At 40.2% G+C, this 21,685-nt stretch overlaps 1 protein-coding gene across 5 annotated transcripts in view; it reads left to right on the top strand.

Annotated features, from left to right (window-relative positions):
* Fbxo38 (F-box protein 38) overlaps positions 1-13,444 on the top strand; it is a 45,381-nt gene extending 31,937 nt beyond the window's left edge. For 2 of the 5 annotated variants that reach the window (XM_090331267.1, XM_090331262.1), the window contains exons 15-22: positions 903-1,637; positions 7,078-7,178; positions 7,366-7,468; positions 9,920-10,086; positions 10,926-11,071; positions 11,571-11,674; positions 11,926-12,039; positions 12,843-13,444. In XM_090331267.1, the coding sequence (XP_090187393.1) occupies positions 903-1,637; positions 7,078-7,178; positions 7,366-7,468; positions 9,920-10,086; positions 10,926-11,071; positions 11,571-11,674; positions 11,926-12,039; positions 12,843-13,021 (1,649 nt within the window). In that variant the 3' untranslated portion in view covers positions 13,022-13,444. The remainder of the gene's footprint in view (positions 1-902; positions 1,638-7,077; positions 7,179-7,365; positions 7,469-9,919; positions 10,087-10,925; positions 11,072-11,570; positions 11,675-11,925; positions 12,040-12,842) is intronic. The other 3 variants (XM_090331265.1, XM_090331264.1, XM_090331266.1) reach the window with 3 other exon arrangements.
* The last annotated feature ends 8,241 nt before the right edge of the window (positions 13,445-21,685 follow it).

Raw genomic sequence — 21,685 nt, 5'->3', positions numbered from 1 at the left:
TTCCTTGTCTTGCCTTCCCTCTTAATTCTCGGAACCATTTGCTTGTAGCAAAGGACGGATATTTTCCTAATTTGTGCATTCATTTTCCCTCCTTATTCCTTAACATGTTTGAATGTTCAGTATATACTTCACACTATCTGAAGTATATATACACTTTCATTAGTGGAAAGCTCAGTTATTTTGAACTTGGGATAATTTACTAACCATTGATTATTCAGTTTTTAGTCTCTTCATTTTAATAAATGCAGAAAACTAACTTGGTTGCAAAGTGTTTTGGGCATTCAGATATAGGAAAAATAGTGTGACTAACCTGTAAAGTTTGCTAGAAAGTTCAGTTTATAAATTGGGCAACAGGATGAAACCTTATCAGTTCAATCTTTTTAATATTCATTGAGCCTTACTGTGTTAGGCACTGTGGGGTTACAAGGAGAAATCAAGTCATGGTCTTTCTCTATGGAATGTTTACTCTAATTGAAGAGTCAGATTGTAAGCGTCTGGTACTGCAGGGCTTAAACCACAGTGGCTTTATCGGGGTGCAAAAGAGATGACACAAAGGTCCCAGGCTGACATATTTGTAAGATCAAAGACTGAGGCAGTGAAGCAGAGGGATGCTGACAACCATTGGGATAGAGAGAGCACAGAATGGAAGTAGAGGAAGATACATGGGAGGATAGGTTAGAATTAGAGCATGGTGAGTTTTGTCAGCTGAGCTGTGAGTATAAATCAGGTAGGCACTAAGGAGCCATAGAGAATTTTTGTAGCAGCATAGAAATGTGATAAGTTTTACTTTAGGAAAATTAGTGTACATTGTTTCCTGTTCCAAATTTACTCTTGCCTTTTGTCCAGAATTTGTACTGAAATCTCTTCTTTTCCTCGGGCCGTTCTTCTTTTTCTGTAAGCAGTAAGTGGAAAAGGCAAGACTCCACTTCGAAAGAGGTACAACTCCCATCAGATGGGCCAGTCGAAGCAGTTTCCCCTCGAGGAAAGCAGCTGTGAGAAAGGCTGTCAGGTCACCAGTGAGCAGATCAAAGCCGATATGAAAGCAGCTAGGGATATTCCTGAAAAGAAAAAAAACAAGGATGTTTATCCCAGCTGCAGCAGCACCACGGCCAGCACAGTGGGAAACTCCAGCTCACACAGCACTGCTTCTCAGAGCCCCGACTTTGTAAGGACGGTGACCAGCAGCGGCTCTTCCGAGCCTAGCCCTACAGAAGTGGATGTGTCCAGGCAGTGTGTCTGCTCCCCCGGTGGGTCAGAGGACTCTGAGGCCATGGAGGAGGGAGATGCAGAGAGTTCTGTCTGCCCCAGATGCTGCTGTCACAGGCCCCAGGATTCCCAAAGGAGAACTAGCAGATGTTCTGATGAGGAACGTCCTTCAGCCAGCCGAGCCTGTGTTGTGAATGGCCCGGATGGTACGAGATCCGCCTTTTCCTTTAGGACTCTGCCACAAGGGGGGTCTTCAGGCCCAGCACATGATGAGAGGACTAATGGGAGTGGCTCTGGGGCTACAGGTGAGGACAGGAGGGGGAGCTCCCAGCCTGAGAGTTGTGACGTGCAGTCTAATGAAGATTACCCTCGGAGGCCCCTAACCAGGGCCAGGAGCAGACTGTCCCATGTACCGCTGGTATCTGAGTCAGGTATGACCATGCTCCCAGACTAAGCAATTGCAGGGCAGGGCTGGAGAAGGACTTGAGTTTGTACCATGAGGTGCTTTACAAAAGCACTTTGGGCAAATTGTGGGGGAGGGTTCTTTGGTCCATACAGATCTTGAACTAATTTTCACCAAGAGAGGGAATACAAAATGCTTTGTGAAACATTCAACACAGAAAAATATAAGAATACTCTACTTTTAAGTAAAATGCAACTGTATATATTTACACTAAAAAGAATTTTTTTTAAATTAATTGATGGTCCTGAGGATTGAATTCAGGCTCTTATATTTGCTAGACCACAAAACAGAATCTAATGTCTAAGCCCTGGCAGGTAGTCTCCCATATTTAGGGAAGCCATAGGAAAGTTAAACTTTAGGCTAGCAAGCAAGAACTTGAGAGTCTTTACTTGGGACAGTAAACTCTCAAATGTAGTTTTCAGATGTTTTCTTATACCTGCCTCGGGCATATGTCGTGATATTTTTTTCTAAACTCTAGTTTTTCCTCCAGTTAGATTTACTAGGAGATAAGCAGGTAAGTAGTTTTGCTACGTTATTTGGATTAAGATGTACTTAGAACATTTATACACATGCATACATGTACATGTACATACAAACACACGTGTATCTATACTCCAAACATCTGGATGTATGTGTATGTCCTGGGTGTCTGTATTAAGTAAACAAGGCCATTCTGTTTCCAGTTTGATTTTGGTTTTAAGTAATTCTTCCTGTCTTTTAAGTTACTAATACCTGTTAGTGTATAATAGCTTTTGATTTTTCTCCCAAGTACTACTTTAAAAATCTTAAGGCAGGACAGGGGGGGTTGGCCTAGTAGTAGAGTGCTTGCCCAGTATGCACAAAGACCCAAGTTTGATTCCTTGGTACCACATACATGGAAAAGCCAGAAGAGGTGCTGTGGCTCAAGTGCTAAAGCGCTAGCCTTGAGGAAAAGCCCAAGGACAGTGCTCAGGCCCTGAGTTCAAGCCTCAGGACTGGCCAAAAAAACAAACAAAAAAAAACAACTTAAGTCAGTCTAAAACATAGGCAGAATTAGTGTGTGTGTGTTTGTTTGTTTGCTGTAAGTCTTAGAGCTTGAACTCAGGGCCTTCTAATGGTCCCTTGAGCTTTAGCCACAGCTCTACTTGGCTTCTTGGTGATTGACTGGAGATCAAAGACTCTCAGGCTTCCCTACTCAGGCCACAGATTCAGCTGAGTAACTAGGCTTATAGTTGTGACTCACCCATATCCTGCAAGGTGGTGCTTTTTCCAGTATAGCAAATATATATCTTAACTGCACATAAGCAGCTTAAAGCTAAGCTTATGTCTAACTTTTCACAAGTATGAGACCTTGATTATGTTAAAATTATAGAAAAAAAACTCATAAATATATGAGTTTGAAGATTTCATTTCATTATACTACCATTTTGAAGAATTGTGTACACTGGCCTTATGGACCTGTTAGCTGTCCCAAACATCTGTCTAAACCTTTTCATTATCCCAAGCTAAAGCTCCAATCTTTAAAAAGTAATTCTGAAACTTTACCTTTTTAAAATATTTGTAAACTCAGAGCTAAATGTTTTGTTTTCCTATTCTTGAGTGTGAGTGTGTGGTATATTTACGTGTGTGTCCATACTGGAGCTTGAACATAAGGCCTCACTTTCTCCCTTAGCTTTTTTTTTTTTTTTTTGCTCAAAGCTAACACTATCACTTGAGCCACATCTCCACTTCCCACTTTTTACTTGTTAGAGATACAAATTTTTTTCCCCTGAGGTGGTTTTGAGCTACGATCCTCATATCTCAGCTAGGATTACAAAGTGTGAGCCGTTGGTGCACAGCTTCATGTTTTTCTTTTTCTCTCTCTTTCTTTCCTTCTTTTTTTTTTTTTTTTTTTTTTCCTGTGGGTCATGGGGCTTAAACTCAGCCTGGGCGTTGTCCCTGAACTCTTTTCAACTCAAGGTTACTGCCCTACCCCCTTGAGCCAAGCCCCACCTCTAGAGGTTAATTGAAAATAAAGAGTCTTGGGTCCTTTTGTGCCCAGGCTGGCTTTGAACCTTGATCCTCAGATCTTAGCCTCCTGAGTGGTTAGGATTACAGGCATGAGCCACCACAACTGGCATTTTTCTTTTTCTAGAAAAGAAGAAAAGTTATGTAAAATACCTCTATTTAATTAATTAATGTTTACATCTTTTTCTTTACTTGGTCAGTTTAGTTTTTTAGTTCAGAATTCAGGATTGTATTACATTGATAACTAAAGAGGTGGTTTTCATTTTACAGGCCTTACTCCTACGTTGATACTGCATCATATCTCCCATTTTATTTGTCTTGTGACTGTTGGTAAATTTTTACAGATTGTTACTGCTAGTGCTGCTGCTGGTGGTGGTGATAATGGTGGTAGTGATGATAGTGGTAGGTCTGGTGGTGGGTTTTTTATTTTGTTTCAACATCTTTCATATTAACTGTTGTGCTTTTGCTATTTTTAGTTTTTGCATTATTTTCTGTTGATCAGCTTTCTGAACTCTTTCATGACTAGATTTTTTTCTTATATTAAATAATTCCCTGGACTAAGAAAGTCTCATTTATGTAGTACTTCTTCCTCTTATTTTTCTGATCTTACTTTGTATTTTTCAATTTAAAAAGTTTTCTATTGATAGTAGGTAATTATTTCCTGCTGAACAAATCCTGTTTACTTTCAATGACAGTTTTCTTGGGAAGTGTCAAACTTATTTACTACTGATATAATCTAGGTGTCTTGGAATCACAGTATTATTTGAGCGGCTTAAAATTTTTATTATAATTTCTTATTATCAACTATTAAAGCCCTTCTACTCTTAACAGTTTTAATGAAAGAGATCTAATAACAGAACCTATTTTACTATTCTGGCATTTTGTTGTTGTTGTTTATTGTTTTTTGTTTTTTCTTGTCAGTCATGGGCCTTGAACTCAGGACCTGGATGTTGTTAAGGTTTTTCATTCAAGGCTAGCATTTTGAGCCACTTCCAGTTTTCTGATAGTTATTAGGGAATAAATATGTCATGGGCTTTCCTGCCTGGGCCAGCTTCTAGCTGGGACCATCCTCAGATCTCAGCCTCCTGAATAGCTAGTATTACAGGTGTAAACCACTGATGCTTAGAAATAGCTTTTGAAATACTTGTTATTAGTTTTGATACATGGCCTTGAGTGGTAGAACCATGTTAAAAGTTAATGGTTTTTTTGTGTGTGATTTTGTATTTCAGAAACAAGTACTAGAAAGTCATTCTTTTTATTCTCATACAATAATTCACAAATTCTGATATCCCAAAGACTACTAGACTGGTCTTTTTTTCTTATTTCTATAGCATCTTTGATACTATGTGAACCACACTGCTATAGTTCTGTTTTATTATCTTTCCAGTAGACTAAAAACTATGAGAGGACATACAGTGCTTGTTCACCATCATATTCCTAGCTTCTAGCACGATTTATATATGTGCTTAACAGTTGGGAAGGTGTTAAGTGTAGAATCCATCATATGCAGCATAGTTGTGCTAGATGTATGAAATCACTAGAAATTTCCTAAAACAATTTTTCCTAAACAGAGGAAGGTATAAAAATATTAAAAATACACAACAAGCCTTATTATTTGAGTATATATTTATTTTTCATGATCATCTATTAGTAAAATATTTAAAAAATTTAAAAAACAATTTTGGTACTGTGGAGATTAAGAAAGATAACCTTGAATCCTATGAGTAGGAAACATGACTTCAAATCCCATCTTTTAATCAATAAAAGGAAGGGAAGAGAGAAATTCTGTAAGATAAATTCTATCTTAAGAGAAAAGATGTTATTAGAGAACATTCATTAGAACACTGTCCTGGAGAGTAGAAACAAAGGTAGTTTTTGGTTTTCATTTTTGTAATAATGTGAAGGAAGACAGGAGGTTGAAATAAGTATTTTGATTTTGGCAATTGAGGATAATTACCTGGGTCGGTAGCTCCCATATTCTTTTAAGAACCTCAGAATTTTACTTTGTTTCAGGGTCCTTGTTCAAAGACTCCTTTCAATCCTTTGATCATTTTGCATAGTAGGCCTTCACAAGCATTCCACATGGTGAAAGAAATGGGTTCCTCTATTTTAAAAACTCATGTAGATCTTTCGCTCTTCAAATTTTTTTTCTGCATTTTGCAATTGGCAGCATTCCACCTCATTTCTCTGTCTCTAAGATCTTTTGCTTGAGGTTATAGAATTACCAAATGAAATGTTGGTTATCCAGCATACGGGAAATAGTGTGTATAATGTGAAACTTAAAAAAGTCAACCATGTGTGTGCTTGTGTTAGGTATCAGAGATAAGCCCTGTAACTTTTAATGCTTAGAGCATATATGCTTATTTTTAAATAAAATCAGAATATTTAGTACAGTACTATTAAGTAAATTAGGGGCTTAAAAAAATACTGTAGGTTTTCTAGATTAGTGACTAATGGCAAATTACCATTAGTTTTGGCTCCTGGTTCTCACTGAGCAACTTGGCAAGCTATTTTACTTTCATGCCTCTATTTTCTAACACACTAAAAGAAGAGAATAATAAATCTGTCTCAGAGAGCTGTTAGGAGGATCAAATGAATATAAGTAAAATCCCTTAGAACAGTGCCTGACACACAGTAAGTGCTCAGTGAATATTTTTTTATTCTGCTTATGTACCTGTGATGCCTTCATTCATTTTGCAATTGTTGCCTGTCAAATCAGTTAGTAAATATCTTTGAGCTAATTGCTAGTAGCTGACATTGAAACAAAAATGGAATAAGGCTGTTGTTGCTTTCAAAGAACTCTTGGTTTAAATGTGGAGACAGAAAAAAAGTTCATAACCCCTCTATAAATTACAATAAAAAAAAAAGTTCAGGAAACTACAGGACAATATATAAAGTTTGGAGGTCCAGAGTGAGTTTTTAGAATCACATGGCTAATGAGTTGGACCATATAGGAATGTGTCATATTTCAAAAGGTAAACTAAGGAAAGAGATCTTGGCAGAAGTTGCTAGGGTGATTATTGGAAGTATTACCAGTAGTGAAGACTAGGGTTTGTATGGAATATGATTGAGAATAGTTGGAGCAAAAGTATTTCCCAAATAATGTCAGACACTGAACCATGCTTATGAAGCAGCACTCAATTATTTACTAATTTTTAGCAGGCAAGTTGTAAGTTTAACCCATCAGTGATCTTAAGGATAGGGTAAGTCAGAGAGACCAAAAGCAAAGACTACTGATGGCTGAGGTTGTTGGAAGGACCCAAGTATGAAAAGAGCCATGAGGGTCGAGGCGGCTGCTTGAGGTACTGATGTCACTGTTCTATTGGGAATTGGTTTGATGGAGTTTGAGTATGTGATTGAATATACTCTGTTGAAGGATAAACTTCAAAACTAAACTTTGAAATTATTTTTGCCTTCTCTAGAAGTTGCCAAAACAAAACCACGTCATGCCATGAAACGGAAGCGGACAGCAGATAAATCCACCAGCACCAGTGATCCTGTGATTGAAGATGACCATGTACAGGTAAAGAAAAAGGCCTTCCTTCCCAGCCTGTCCTGTTCTTGAGCAATGCAAAGAAGCTGAGATGTTGATCTTTGTGTAGTTTCTTCATCCTAAAGAAAAAAAATGGGAACAGCTGCTTCTTAATTCAGCTTAAAAAAGAACAGAAAACTACACTCACAATTAACTTGTAATTTTTTTTTTTTTTTAGGTTCTTGTATTAAAATCCAAAAACCTCGTTGGAGTTACCATGACCAATTGTGGAATTACAGACCTCGTGTTGAAAGACTGTCCCAAGATGATGTTCATCCATGGTATGCATTTGGGTCTATGTTGTACAAAAGCCACATGAATGAGTTTCCAATACTACAACATTACCTGTGTATTTATGTGTGTCGTACACTCTCAACACTATGGAACATTTTTAAAATTATTGTCTTCTTACTGATGCCTTCCACTCCCACCATGTTTGGTCATGCATTTAATGTATGTAGGTAGGTAGGTATTTATTTATTTAGATAGTCCTGGGGCTTGAATTCAAGGCCTGAGCACTGTCCCTGAGTTTCTTTTGCTCAAGGTTACCCAGCACTCTATCACTTGAGCCACAGTGTCACTTCTGGCTTTTTCTGTGTATGTGGTACAGAGGAATTGGAACCAGGGCTTCATGCACCCTGGGCAAGCACTCTGTCACTAAGCCACATTCCCAGCTGTAGTGTATGTCTTCTATGATACTTTTCATGCCCTAACTATATGTCCATCTTAAATATAGAATGTTGTTTTTTGTGAGCTTTTAAGAATTTATATAGTACGTTCATTCAACTACCTTTTTTCTTTTCCATTCTAAGTTATATTTTTGATATCCATGTAAAATATCAAGATCAGATTTGTTATTTTTCCTTGGGCAAGTTATATATTCTACATTCAGTTTTTGGTTTGCTTTGTGAAATATGCATAATTTCATTTGTGAAAGTTGAATGTACTGTTTGTGTATACATGTGTAGATATACACATGTACAAAGTATGAGATTTGACCTCTAGTAAGTGGCTGGCAAATACTCATTTGTATCCTATCAGTATAGCAAAAACTATTATAAGGAGCTTTGTGTCATTTTATGATATTGATAGTAAACAGAACAAACCCCATTAAAAGGCACTTAACTAAACACTTGTCAAAGCAGAAGAATTACAGAAACAACATGAAACAAGTTAAATACATCTCCACTGAATTCCATAAAACCCTGGAAATTATTCAGTATAGAGTTAGTACTTTTCTCCATCCCAACCACTAAGGTCTTTGTAATATCTGGTAAGTCACTGTCTCCTATAGGAGTTTTTTTCTAGAAAAGAAAATCAAGGTTCTTCAAATCTCAGAGATCATAGAGCAAAGTTGCTCTTTCTGCCAGTTTCTTAGCACCCCAAGCTCAGGCTCTTGTGCATCTAAAAGAACCTCAGGCATTGCTCCTTGACATCCCCTTCCTTTTTCTTTGAAGGGAAGGAGAAGGTTTCTCTTGTTGAATTTCATTGAGTTTCACTTTTGATTCTCCCCTTATCTGTTCCAACAGTGAAGGATCATATATCAGGTTCAGCCATCTGCCCTTTAAACCAGATTGTTTAGTTCAGCCAGAGAATCTTAGATAAATGCTTAGTGTCTAGACACTAGCTAACTAAATTAGTGGCCGATGAGATTACTAAATGAGATTAGAGCCAACTTAAAACAGTTTGATTTTACAGAATCATTCAGTCCTATCACAATCTGATCCTTTCCCTCTTTCTTGCCTTCCTGCTTCTAACTGATTGCTCTTCCATGGCACATGAAGAAAATGAATGTCAAATTCAGGACACTGGTTTAGTGTTAAAATGGTAAAATGCTTTGGAACATGATGAGATTTGTGTCAAGGATCTTACAGAAGATACCAGGAAAATGTTAAAAGTGTGTGTGTGTGTGTGTGTGTGTGTATGAAGGAAATTATGGTTCCATAATTGCTTTTCTTTAATCCTCATTTCTTAAGTGTACCAGGTCGAAATTTGCGATCTGAAAAAAGAAGGAGCACTGGAAGTAGTAGAGTGCTTCCTAGCACGCGCATGGTTCTGGATTCAAGTCCAAGCATATCTCACACACACACGCGCGCACACATGCACACAACACAAGATTAAATTTTTCTTAAGCTGGCATGCTAATACACTAAGTTGCACGACTTCTAATATAGTAAGATGTATTCATTTTAATAGTGCATAATGATACACTCAGACACAATTACTTCTTTCTGTGACCTGGGATTTGACGTGTTAAACAAGGGCACTATTTAGTAATGTCTTAGGTCAGTTTTTTCAATAAATCTTTCTGCAACATTGGAAGTGTTCTGTTTCTAGGCTACTCAATCTAATAACCAGTAGCCACATGTGACTGTTGAATACTCCAACTATGACTAGTGCTTCTGGAGTTGAATTAGTAATTTTACTATATTTTAGTTTGTTTAAATTTAAATAGCTTCAGGTAGCTAATGGCTACTATACTGTACCACAGAGCTTCAGACTGAAGTATTTCTAGGCCTTTTCAAGATTCTGTTTTCATATCTATGATTAAAATCAACTGACAGCATAATTCAGTATAATTCCTCTGTGCTAGTACTTAACCCTAGTTAAAGATGTTTTCAGCTGCAGTGTCTTGTGCTAGTAAAAGTTCAGTCTCCAGATATGCTTCCAAATGGTTTATGTGTTACTCTCTTGGTTGTATACATTGTATAGTTTGTTATTCTTATTTGTAGCCACCAGGTGCAGGGTACTGAAGCATTTAAAGGTAGAAAATGCACCAATTGTGAACCGATTTGACTATGCCCAGTGCAAGAAACTCAATATGGATCAGGTTCTAGACCAGATACTAAGAATGCCTCCTGAGAGGAACCGTATCATTTACCTACGCCCAATGCAGCAGGTAACATGCTTAGTATTGTTAATTCTTCTCTTAGATGGTTATAGATGTTTAGTAAATTATATGTACTGAGTTTTTATTCAGCAAGTGATTTTTCTTATTAACAGTTGCTCAGTTGCCTGTGTCTCATATCTGTATCTCAAGTTTGAAGTTGATTGAAGTTCTCTTTCTGACATGTAACACATTCCTCACATCTTTTCATGCATAGAATTAAAATAAAAGAATATGCCTAGGGTTATTGTGATAATTCAGTTAGTACCTGTGATATGTCAGATCAGCTGCTGCTACATAATAAACAGTATGATGACTGCAATTATTCTTAAGAGAAAGCTTATATGATAGTTGAAAAGACATACTAAACAACCCTTGGAGTTAACATATGGGCCAAGCACCAAGAGTTGGTTCAATAAAGTCTTGAGTGTCTTCATATTCTAAATTTGCTGCATGTTGCTGGAGACTGGTGGCTCACAAGCTGCTCAGAAGATTGAGATCTGAAGATAATGGTTCAAGGCCAGCTTAGGCAGAACAGTCCCCATGAGACCAGAAATGGTGCTGTGGCTGGAGTGGTTCAGAGTGCTAGCCTTGAGCAAAAAGAGCTCAGGAACAGCACTCATGCTGAGTTCAAGCCCCAGAACTGACAGAATAATAATAATAATAATAAAAATACATCTATTACCTGACTTGGGATTTTCACTGTGCTGTCTCAGCACAGCAAGCTATGGTCAGGCCTGAATGTAACTATTTGATTTTCAGAAGAGAACAGGCTGTAGGAGATAGTGTTACAAGGCTTTGTTTCTCTGTCCAAACACTTACCACAACTATTGCTGCTGCTGCTTCCACAGGTGGACACCCTGACGTTAGAGCAGAAGCTGTTCAGTGGTCCCTACCCCTACCACATCTGCATCATCCATGAGTTCAGTAACCCTCCCAATGTGCGGAACAAGGTGCGCATTCGCAGCTGGATGGACACCATAGCCAACATCAATCAGTAAGTTGTCCCGTGCCTCCTCACGGAGAGGGGAGCTGCCTCACGTAAGGCCTGCTCCTTCACTGAATACATGCAGCATTGTATGTCCAAGCTTAGAGGACAGTGACAAGAATCCGTTGCGTGTAGGTTTGACTGTGTCCTCAGTTGTAGGAAATGGGAAAGAGGTGGAGCATCTTAAAACTAGAATTTTTCATTGTCACAAAGTTGGGCCTTTTATGTATTTGCTAGATAAATATTATATTAAGCACCCTCTGCTCTTGAAACATTTGCCTAAGGTGACATGCTTGCTTTCTTTGTTGCGAGTTCAAAGATACTCAAGCATGTCACCTTGGCTAGACCTATGGCATTGAGAAAATGGGAGCTGTTAGTGATTCCGTGCTTTGTCCCACATGTTTGGTAGACTCTTGGCCTTAAGTACTTATGTCACAGTTGTGTTCTACCTTTTACCATTACATTTTCAGCTTTGTAATTTTTATTTAATTTTCCCCATTGTTTCCAGAGAGCTTATTAAATATGAATTCTTCCCTGAAGCCACTCGAACTGAAGAAGACTTAAAAAAGTACCCCAAGTACCCCTGGGGGAGAGAAATCTATACTTTAGAGGGTGAGTACTGGCTGCTGATCAAAACTAATGTAGGGAAATGTCTTAGGTTGGATGCACGGTTAGTCTTACAGTGCAGAATAATGAGTGATTTGAGTTCCTGCAAGAAGCTGGGACCAGACAAGGATCATTTACCTAAATGAGTACCCTACATAGAGTAGACAGATGGGTCCCTGGTTCAGTCTGCTTTACATTTATACAGTCCAGTGCACTTAGCACGCCCACACGGTGGAACTTTTGTCTTCTTCTTGTAGGTGTTGTGGATGGAGCTCCGTATTCCATGATTTCTGACTTCCCTTGGCTGAGGTCCCTTCGAGCAGCAGAGCCCAACAGCTTTGCCCGATACGATTTTGAAGATGATGAAGAAAGTAATTCTAGCCTGGCTTGACTTGTATTCTCTAATTTGAGTATATCCTACTTTGTTTGTAATACTTTGGGTGACAGCACTGCAGCTTTAATGGGTTTTCATGTAACTGTCTTATACATAGACACACACTACCCCAAGGAAGACAGCTATGAATTGGTACAGTACATTCTCAGTGGACTAGAGGTACGCAGTGAGGAGAATTCCTTCCAACAGATTTACTGTAGTAAAGTAATTCATCTGTTTAGTGCTGGAGATAGAGCCCAAGGCCTTAGGAAATCATGTTACTTTCTTGGAAAATTGATCAAAAAATAATGTTTCGAAATAGTTGCATTTCTGCTCCTTGTGACCTATTTATACAGTATGTGGGAGCTTGTTGTGGTTTAGGTATAGGAATTCGGGGGAAGCTTATTATGGGCCTTGGACTTGCTACGTAGGTACTTTGCCACTTATACCCTGTCCCCTTGTCCTTTTCTGTTGTCCTCTCAGATAGGATCTCAGTGCCTTTTTTTCCCCCGTGTGGTCTGAGACTATGATGGTTCCTTTATCACTGGGAATAGAGTCATGCATCACCACGCCTAGTCAGAGGAAGCTTCTAATAGTTTTGTTGTTGTTGTTTCAGTGAGACTTTAATCATGTCTGCTGTCTTAGGCTTTAGACTTGGCATAACACTGAAGTAATTAGGGATGTATGCCACACGTGTTCATGTATCAGCTGTAAGATACAGGCATGTCCATGGACTAGGTTATCACATATACCTGCTGAGTGGTTCTGCTTCCCATGTGCATCTCTCTTTCTCTTCCCAAGGTACCATCTATGCTCCTCGCAGGAAAGGACAGCTGTCTGCGGACATCTGTATGGAAACCATAGGGGAGGAGATCTCAGAAATGCGTCAGATGAAGAAGGGCGTGTTTCAGCGAGTGGTGGCCATATTTATCCACTACTGTGATGTCAACGGAGAGCCAGTTGAGGACGACTACATTTGAGACGCCCTCCTAGCAGTTCTGTCAGGAGTCAGGTGGAGCCATCCACGTGCTGCTGGAGTGCTTCCCAGGACTTGGGGCTTGGCGTGGGTGAGGGAGGCCCTGGCTCAGTTTGGTACATGATGTAGGATCTGTATGAGGAACACGGAGATTGTGTACAAAGATTTGTACATACAGGAAATATACAAACACTCTCTCCAAAATACCAACTTTATCATCGTCTGTACAATTTAATTTAAAATTTCCTTGGAATGAAGACGCATATTTGAAGGAGTTCATTTTGTTTCTATCTTTCACACCTTTCGTTCCTAGTGTCATTTTGAACTGAGCCCTGTTTCCTCTATTCTTCGTCATCACCACCCTCCCCTTCAATCTGTGCCTTTTTCCTCTCGAGCAATGCTGTTTGAGTAAATCTGTTGAAGCGTGTTTGTGTCTTGAGTGCTTTTTTGTTACTAAAATATCCACTAAATTCCATAGTCAAAGAAGGCTATATGTTTCTGTACAAAGATGTGATTCCTTTGTTTTCTTAGTGTTATAGTTGCCATATTTTAAATAAAAGAATTCATGAGCTTAAAAAAATGAATTTGAAGGGGAAATGGAAGTGTTTCCAAAGCATTTCTAGTTATTTATTTCCATATCCAATTGTGTATATGCTTTATCTTCAATATAAAAAATAAAAGTTTATTAAAAACTTGCCTTGCCTTGAACTTGAATCCTTCATTTTAAAGAACGTACTACACAGAAGCAATACATTTGTCTAAATTCTGTTATCCAATTTCAAATCTTGAAGCATTCTCTTGCTGTACAGCATTTAACTCAACTTCATATAGCAGAACATTGGCATAGGTGAAATTTACCGAACTGATCAGGTCATCAGGAGGTGGCTTTTTTCTTTCTTAAAAACAGGCTTCCCTGACTTGGCAATGATGGAAGTTATAGTATGATTTTCAGTCAAAATGAAACATTTTAGAGCAACTCCAGTGTCCTCAGGGTTTGCACTGAGTAGCTGCATGACCTTAACAAAACATGTAAGCTGCAGATCGTTGGGAAACTTTGTTAACATAAGGACAGGAATTATGGGATGTGTACGGTATAAAGGGTCTCCACAATTGGCTTACCACAAGTTTCTGGGGATTACTTGATGCTCCAAGAAATACTGCTCCTCACCTGGTCTTCAGGACCTGGTATATTCTAGGTAGAACAAGAATGCAGGAATCTAATTCCACTGCACTTCCTCTGTATTTACTGAAACTTCTTCCATTAATGAGGGTGCCAGTAAGATTTTCTAACACAGCCATTGTAAATAATGATCAATGTCTTTCTACAAAGGCCTCTCAATGCTTTTTGAACTAATTTCTGTTATGAAGTATACTTTCATTGGCTACTTCATTCTTTTCATCTGTTTGTTATATTGTCTTAACCTGTCTTTTAGTTAGGAAAATATTCTATTTGTATTAAAATTGGTGTTATTTCTGCCTTGTATTGAAAATACAGAATTACTCAAGCTGTTTCCAAACAAATCCCCATATCTCGGTAAATCCCATTGGAATCCTGTTTCACAGTAACTGAACAATGAAGTCATCTTGCTTCAGCAACTAGAGGTCACTATTCTTTCTGGCTTAACCATCTTATCTCTAAGCCAAAACCCTAAAAAAAAAAAAAAAATGGCAGGGTTAGCTAAAATTACTGTAAAGATGCTAAGATGGCAACTGAAAACTAAGTAGATGCCCACTAGTGTAGGCATTTGATTACTACATCGGAAAGACTGCATAATGACTGCCCAACAGCAGAGGGCAGCAAACTATAGCAATGTTATATGTTGTAAATATTGGGACATAACTTCACAATGTATAAGCTTTCAACAATATAGATGAACAGACAGCTGTGTTACCAGAAAACTTTATTTATGGACAGAAATTGGAACTTCACATAATTTCACATCACAAAATATTACTCTTGAATGTTTTACCCAGTAAAAACCATACTGAAGTCTTACAGACCGGGTATGCTTCCCCAGTTCCAGTCCCGTTTACTCACATCTACTGTACAAAACTGTTGTTTTAGTTGCCTTCTTCACCCACTGAGCTTGTGGGAGTGCCTGGCATGTTTTAAAGTTTACGTATTTCATAGGTGATGGATGACTAAATGCATATCAGTATCAGAATCTGCTACCTCATATTGCCAGATGTGTGATTCCAAACTACGGGTACCATCATTCTTGGGTCATTCATGGAGCCATTAGACCTGGGTTGATATTTTGATTTCCTCAACCACTGCCTGACCAAGAGACAGTCACAGCCCCAGCCTGGAAGCTTGAATGTCCTCATCTGGAAATTTATAACTAATATTCTCTGTGTGGCAGTGGTGAGAGTTCAGTGGGGTGATGGTCCAGGAGACTGGACAGCACAATGCAAACAGGTGGCATTACATCCACTATAATTTGAGGTAATTCTTGGACTAATCTTCCCATTTTAGTGTGCCCTGGATGTATGATGGGAGCAGAGGTCTGGTGATTCCATCACAGTACTCACATACCATGAACATTAGCAGCTTTTATTTGTGTGTGGGAGGGGTCCACAGAGGGGTTGAATTCAGATGCTTTCAGGCACTCTACTGCTAGAACCCTTCCCCTTTAATTTTGATCCATTTCACAAACAGAAATGTCACCTTTTGTCCAGATTGGCCTGGATCACAACCTTCCTATTCATACTTTCTGCATAGCTGAGATGACTGGTGCATCCTACTCCATCCACCCAATTATAAATCAGTTGAAATGGGGATCTTGTGAATTTTTTCATTGTGGGTATTTCCCAAACATCATCCAATTTCAGGCTCCTGTGTAGTTAGGATAACATGCTAAAAAAAACAAAAAACAAAAAAACAACTTTTTTTTAAGTACTGAGAGTTTTCTTTACTTGAAAATAACATTAGATTGGTAGAGAGAACATAGGCATGATTGGCTTGTTCAAAAGCACTCATCTAAGAATTAGTGGAAACAAGATGTCATGAATCTGATTCCAAAGCCCATAGACTTTGTGCAATTTCTCAGGCCCTCAGTGGAGGAGGGCAGATACAGCCCATCACACAGTGCCTTGAGTGACAGAGTCATTGCCAAGTGTAAGCTATTGCTGCCCTTTCAACCTGAAACCACCTAAGCTAACCTTCACGAGGTCAGTGCAGTCACAGAAAAATGCCCCACTCTCACACAGAATATACAAGAACCTCAAAGAATCAACACTGCAAGCTCTATAGTGTTGATAGCACGACATGTACACACAACCCTGAAGAAAACTTCTAGGCTTACTGTTGAGAAGCAAATTGCCTGCTACATATAGCCTCTGTGTGTGTGTGTGTGTGTGTGTGTGTGTGTGTGTGTGTGTGTGTGTGTCCATTCTGGATGGGTTGAAGGGGAAAGAAACAATCTAAATCAAATATAATGGTGATTTTAATTCTCTGTTTCCTAAAGGGTAAGATGTACCATGTACACAAATCAATGATCTCCTAAAGTATGTTAAGTTTCTCCTCTTCTAAATGCCCTTACACTTGGCCAAATCTAAAGGATTCCCTCGGGGAAGAGAAAGCAGTTGGTGTCCTGATCTCTGCCTCTCCCCTTAAGTAGCTGGGACAGCTGGGAAGAAAGATACTACTCCTGGCCAAGTTCTTTTACATTTTCAGTTGAAGGAGTAGATTTTACTTCTTTTGCTTCCTGGCTGCTAACAGTGTAGGCTGGATTGGGAACTTCAGGATGGCACACTCTTATGCACGGAGAGTCAAGTTGAGAGGAAGCATCGTGAATCCCTTCTTCCCAGGCTTGGACACAGTTTGTTTGTGTCCCTTAGCTCTCAGAATTGCCAAGACCAATCTGGCAGACATGACTGGGAGCACAGCCCTCTCAGCCTCAGAAGCAACAATCCCTGATGTGGGTTTCCTACAAGAGGAGAGTATTCTTAGCAAGAGAACAAGGCTCATGTAAGTCTCTTCTGTTTTTGCATAGCTAGGTGTTTTCTCCTTCTGAGTTTCATGCACATGCGCTATTGTCTAGATTCAGAAAACTACCCACTTCACGAGTGCCGGGCTAGTAGCCGTCTAGACAGAACAAGTCTGATCCTATCCAGGAACGATCCACTCTGGACATATGGTCTGTCACCATGTCATCCCTACCCTTGTCTAAAGAGACAGCAAAGAATGCTTGTAAGATGCTTATCAGCAAAAGAGACAACTTGCTTAAGAATGATCACACACACACACACACACACACACACACACACACACGCACACAATTTCTGCAATGGCTGTTCTTTCATATTCTATATAGGTCCCTGACAGAATCATGGACTGGCTACCAGAAACATGAGCAGATAGAACATGATTACGCTTTCCTACCTAGGTTCTAATGTTTGGGTCTAAATAGCGTTTGAATATGGGAAATCTGCCAGTGAGAAATAGCATTTTACTTAAGTGGAAATGTTGGCTAAGAGCCTAGGAAAAGAAGCATTTCATGAAGGAGTGTGTGTGTGTGTGTGTGTGTGTGTGTGTGTGTGTGTGTGTGTGTACTCTGTAGTATAGAGCCCATTGATGGGGGCATTAAGCAAAACTGACAGTTTAGCAGCTGCCTCAAAGCACCAAGCAGATGTTGATTTCCTATAACATGATTTTTTTCTGTTGGACTTATCCTTTCCTAAGAAGTACTTTGTGCTTAGAGAATGGAGTCAATATCCAGAAAGCATGTGGGGAACTCTGGGTCTCTGCATTAACTCTTCTTGTCTAAGAAGTGAGTCATCTCCTCAGCACAAGGACAGTCCCATCAGTATGCTCGTCAACCACCTGCCCAGTGTCCTAGTCATGGGATTCTCATTGCAAAAATGATGCCTGAGCTGGGTGGCTCACGCCTGTAATCCTAGCTACTCAGGAGGCTGAGATCTGAGGGTCTCAGTTCAAAGCCAGCCCAAGCACAAAAGTCTGTGAGATTCTAATCTCCAATTAACCACCAGAATACCAGAAGGGGCATTGTGGCTCAAGCTGAAGAGCTCAGGAACAGAGTCCAGGCCCAGAGTTCAAGCCCCAGGACCGACAAACAAACAAATAATAATAATAATAATAATAATAATAATAATAATAATAAAAACTGCTTCTTCACCTACCTGGTGCTGCATGAATCTGACCATCTCTTCTCACAGTAAGTGAGGAAAGAAGAAAGGACAGCGAGTTCTGCCTCTATGGATAAAATAGGGGCCAAGAAGGCAATTGTGGCGTGAGATCACTGACAGAGAAGGATTGATAGACCAAGTAGAAGGGTAGAGAGAAGTCTAGAGCTCTTTCTTGAACACCTAATACATCTTGATCCAGTAGTGCATGAAACACAGGAATCACCCCCCACCACCAGAACTACTGCATTCCATCGCCTTTCTGTCATAATGCCACAGTTAGCAAGAAATATATGTCAGCAACCAAATGAATTGTCCTCAGAGGTCAGCATCTGGGGGCATAATTTACTCTAGATGCACTAAGATGGTGGAAGCTCTCACACTGCAAGGCAAGCACCTTCTTAGGTATTCGGAGCGAATAAGAGGCTACTAAATGGTAGAGAAAAATAGAGTCTCAGAAGCCATACAGATTCAATGTTGTTTCCAACTAAAGAAAAGTGGCAGTGGTTCTCCTTTTTCAGACTGTGATTCCAGGCTGACTTTCCCTTCTGGGACGGGCTCAATTTCCCTCCCACACTACGGGGCAGGACCTCTGCCCACAGTCATGAAAGAGGAGCTTCAGTCACAAGTTTGGCAGTAAAGAAATGGCAACTTTGCACACACAGACACACACACACACACACACAAAGTAGGCACACACCATACCACCACCACCAACTGTAAAGGTGCCTTTTGATAATGGATCTCAAAGCACTCTCTCTAAAGCCATATCCAGAGACCATAAAACCAAACAAACCCATAAGATAAAAGCAGTGTAAACCCAAATTCCAAGCTGCACTTCATTGTATTTCTGCGCTCTTAGACATCTAGCTTCATAAAGAAGTTAAAGATGAATTCCTGATGAATTCCACTCCCCAGGTACAACTGGAGGAGAAATTGGAGATGTTTGGTTTTGAGAGAAGACGGGGTGAGGATGGGTGGTAGGAGGGTGGCAGATCAAGATCATTCTTTCCCCATATCTAAGGGCTAACATGTGGGCATTTTCATAGCCCTAGATGGAAGCTGGATTCATGACCGCCTTGTGTTCCAGCCAAGGACCTGACTTCCTTACAGCGCAAGCCCCTTCTCCCAACAGGATTAATATCGGTGCACTCTTTTCCCTGGCAGTGTGTTCAAACCGACCCCATATCTGTGATGCAGAGGGAGGACATCTGACCTAAACCCAGAAGTCTCCTTACAACTCTGAGATCTTCAATGTCTGACTGCAGGTGTTGTGTCCATCGCGGCCTTCTGGGTACCTTTGCCAGGCTCTCCGCTCTGCCTGCTTCATCTCTCACTGGTGGTGATAAGGACCTGGAATGACACCAGCTGTCCTGTCCAGTTCATACAAACATGAATGAGAATGAATGACTACAGGGCAAGGTGCTTCCTCTGTCAGAAGCATGATTCCAAGGATTCTGGATCATTGTGTATGGGCAGTTTCTCAAGTTCCTGGTGGTGTCTGCTATGCAGAACTGTATACCTAGGGAGAAAAAGAGAAGACATGAGAAGTTAGCAGGCATCCTGCACAGTCACTGAGGATAACTATCCCTTCACTCTGGTCTTCTGGTCTTTGCATGCTTCTGGGGGTACACAGAGCTGGAGTGGGGTGGGGATGGAACTTTACACGGGAACAAAGACCAAAGGACTTTCTTAGATTGCTCATGTTAAGTAGGGAAACTGAGTCTTAGCAGAAACAGGCTTCGGTTGCAGCGTGAATGGTACCTCTCCTCAAAACCTGGGACTCTTATACTAATTGTGAGAATGAGCTTATGTATCCCCTCATGCAGTACCAGAATCATCCATATCCTCTCTTCTCAATCACATTAAAGTGCCGAGAGAGAGGAATAAATCACCCAGGGTCTGTAATCAAAAACTAAGTATATTTGTCTCTTTGAATCTTTTCTCATTCACAAATCACTTAGCTGAATGAGGTAGCAAGTTGACTCTAAACATCACAGTGGAATGTACTACTTGACAAGTGTTTATTATTTCCTTAGCTGTGTCACACTGTTGCACTTGATGTTTTAATTGCCTTTAAATCCATTTCCATTGCAGGTGCATCTCATCACCAAGACACCAACATCTGGCACAGATTTATCTGGAATTTCTGCAGTTTAGAAGCAAGATCACTGCCTGCTTCTCTAAGGCCAGTGTCAGTAATCCAAGCCACCAACACCAGATAGCCAGCGTCCAACGTTGCCAACAGAACGTGATAATTTACCTTTCTGTTTTGCTGACTTGTGCTGATAATTGCGCTGTGCCAATCACTCCTATGCCTTTATCAAAGCCTCACAGTGACCCCGTTGAGAAAGTACTGATCTGTGCACAATGCGGATAGAACATTGGTAAGATGATGGATCCAATGAAGCCTATCTATTCCAACACCAGTGAGGGGTTTCACTGGTTCCCTTCTAGCCTCTGGACCACGAGTGCGTCTAAGGGAGCCATTCTCAGCCCAGAGTGCTTTGTCTCTACTGAGCCAAACCAATCGGGGAGGCATGACCTATTGTCCTTAAGGAGACAGCAGAGCCCTGCTGCCACCTGGTGGATGGAAGCCAAGATTGCTGCTACTCAGTTGTATAATACACAGAGCCATCTTCCACAACAAAAATGATTTAAAAAAAAAAAAAGTCTTATAATACTGACTCCAAGAATCCAAAGCAAGTCGTCCCCTTAGAAGAAGAAAGAAGAAATCAGATGTTAACCAAGGCTTTCCTCCATGTTGCTGCTAAGCCACGCCTGGGAAATACGACATTTCGTGAGAAAAGCACCCACTCCTGAGAGACATGTTGTTACATGTCTGCTGTGAGGCAATTCTTCAGAGGCAAACTGAGAATGGGTCAGATCATGAGGCCATCAGAGTGTCTAGGAAAGGTCCTGATGAGACCCATAAGACTTCGGGAAAGATCAGGGGTGCCTACACTGAGGTGTCAACACAGCCTCCATTTGAAACCCAGCCTCACTGCCATGCCAGGCTTTGCCACTCTGCAAATCCAGTGTTGGGTTTAGTTGATTTCCTGAAACAAGAAATACAGGGAGACTGGATACCAGATGGGTGGTGTTCACAATGACATGCTTGTCTAACAGCATATGCTCAGCTATATGCTGTAGTTTTAGTCCCACATGTTAACACTGTGATGTGAAGGAGGGAGCATGTATAGATCTGAGAGAAACGAAACACATTGTATGTAAGGAGGAGAGCAAATGTCAAGGATGAAAGCGGCTAAGGGAAAAGGGAATAGGAAGGAGAGTAGAAGGAGTCCACACGAGAAAGGTAGCAGGGTCTGAGTGAAGTGGCATGGACGTAAAGATCCCCTAAAACTTTAGCTTTTTCTTCATAGGACAAGTTTGATCAGTGCAATGGTGTAAAAGACCTCCTAGGAAGCTCCTTTTGGCTTTTCCATTCAGAATTCAGACCTGCATTGCTTGAAGACAGGGATATATTCTTGCACATTCATCATTAGGAAACAAGCATGGTGGC

The sequence above is a fragment of the Megascapheus bottae genome, chromosome 4, assembly GCF_031878675.1.
Source record: "Megascapheus bottae isolate mThoBot1 chromosome 4, mThoBot2.hap1, whole genome shotgun sequence".
Taxonomy (NCBI): Eukaryota; Metazoa; Chordata; class Mammalia; order Rodentia; family Geomyidae; genus Megascapheus; species Megascapheus bottae.
This window is presented reverse-complemented; position numbering and strand designations above follow the sequence as displayed.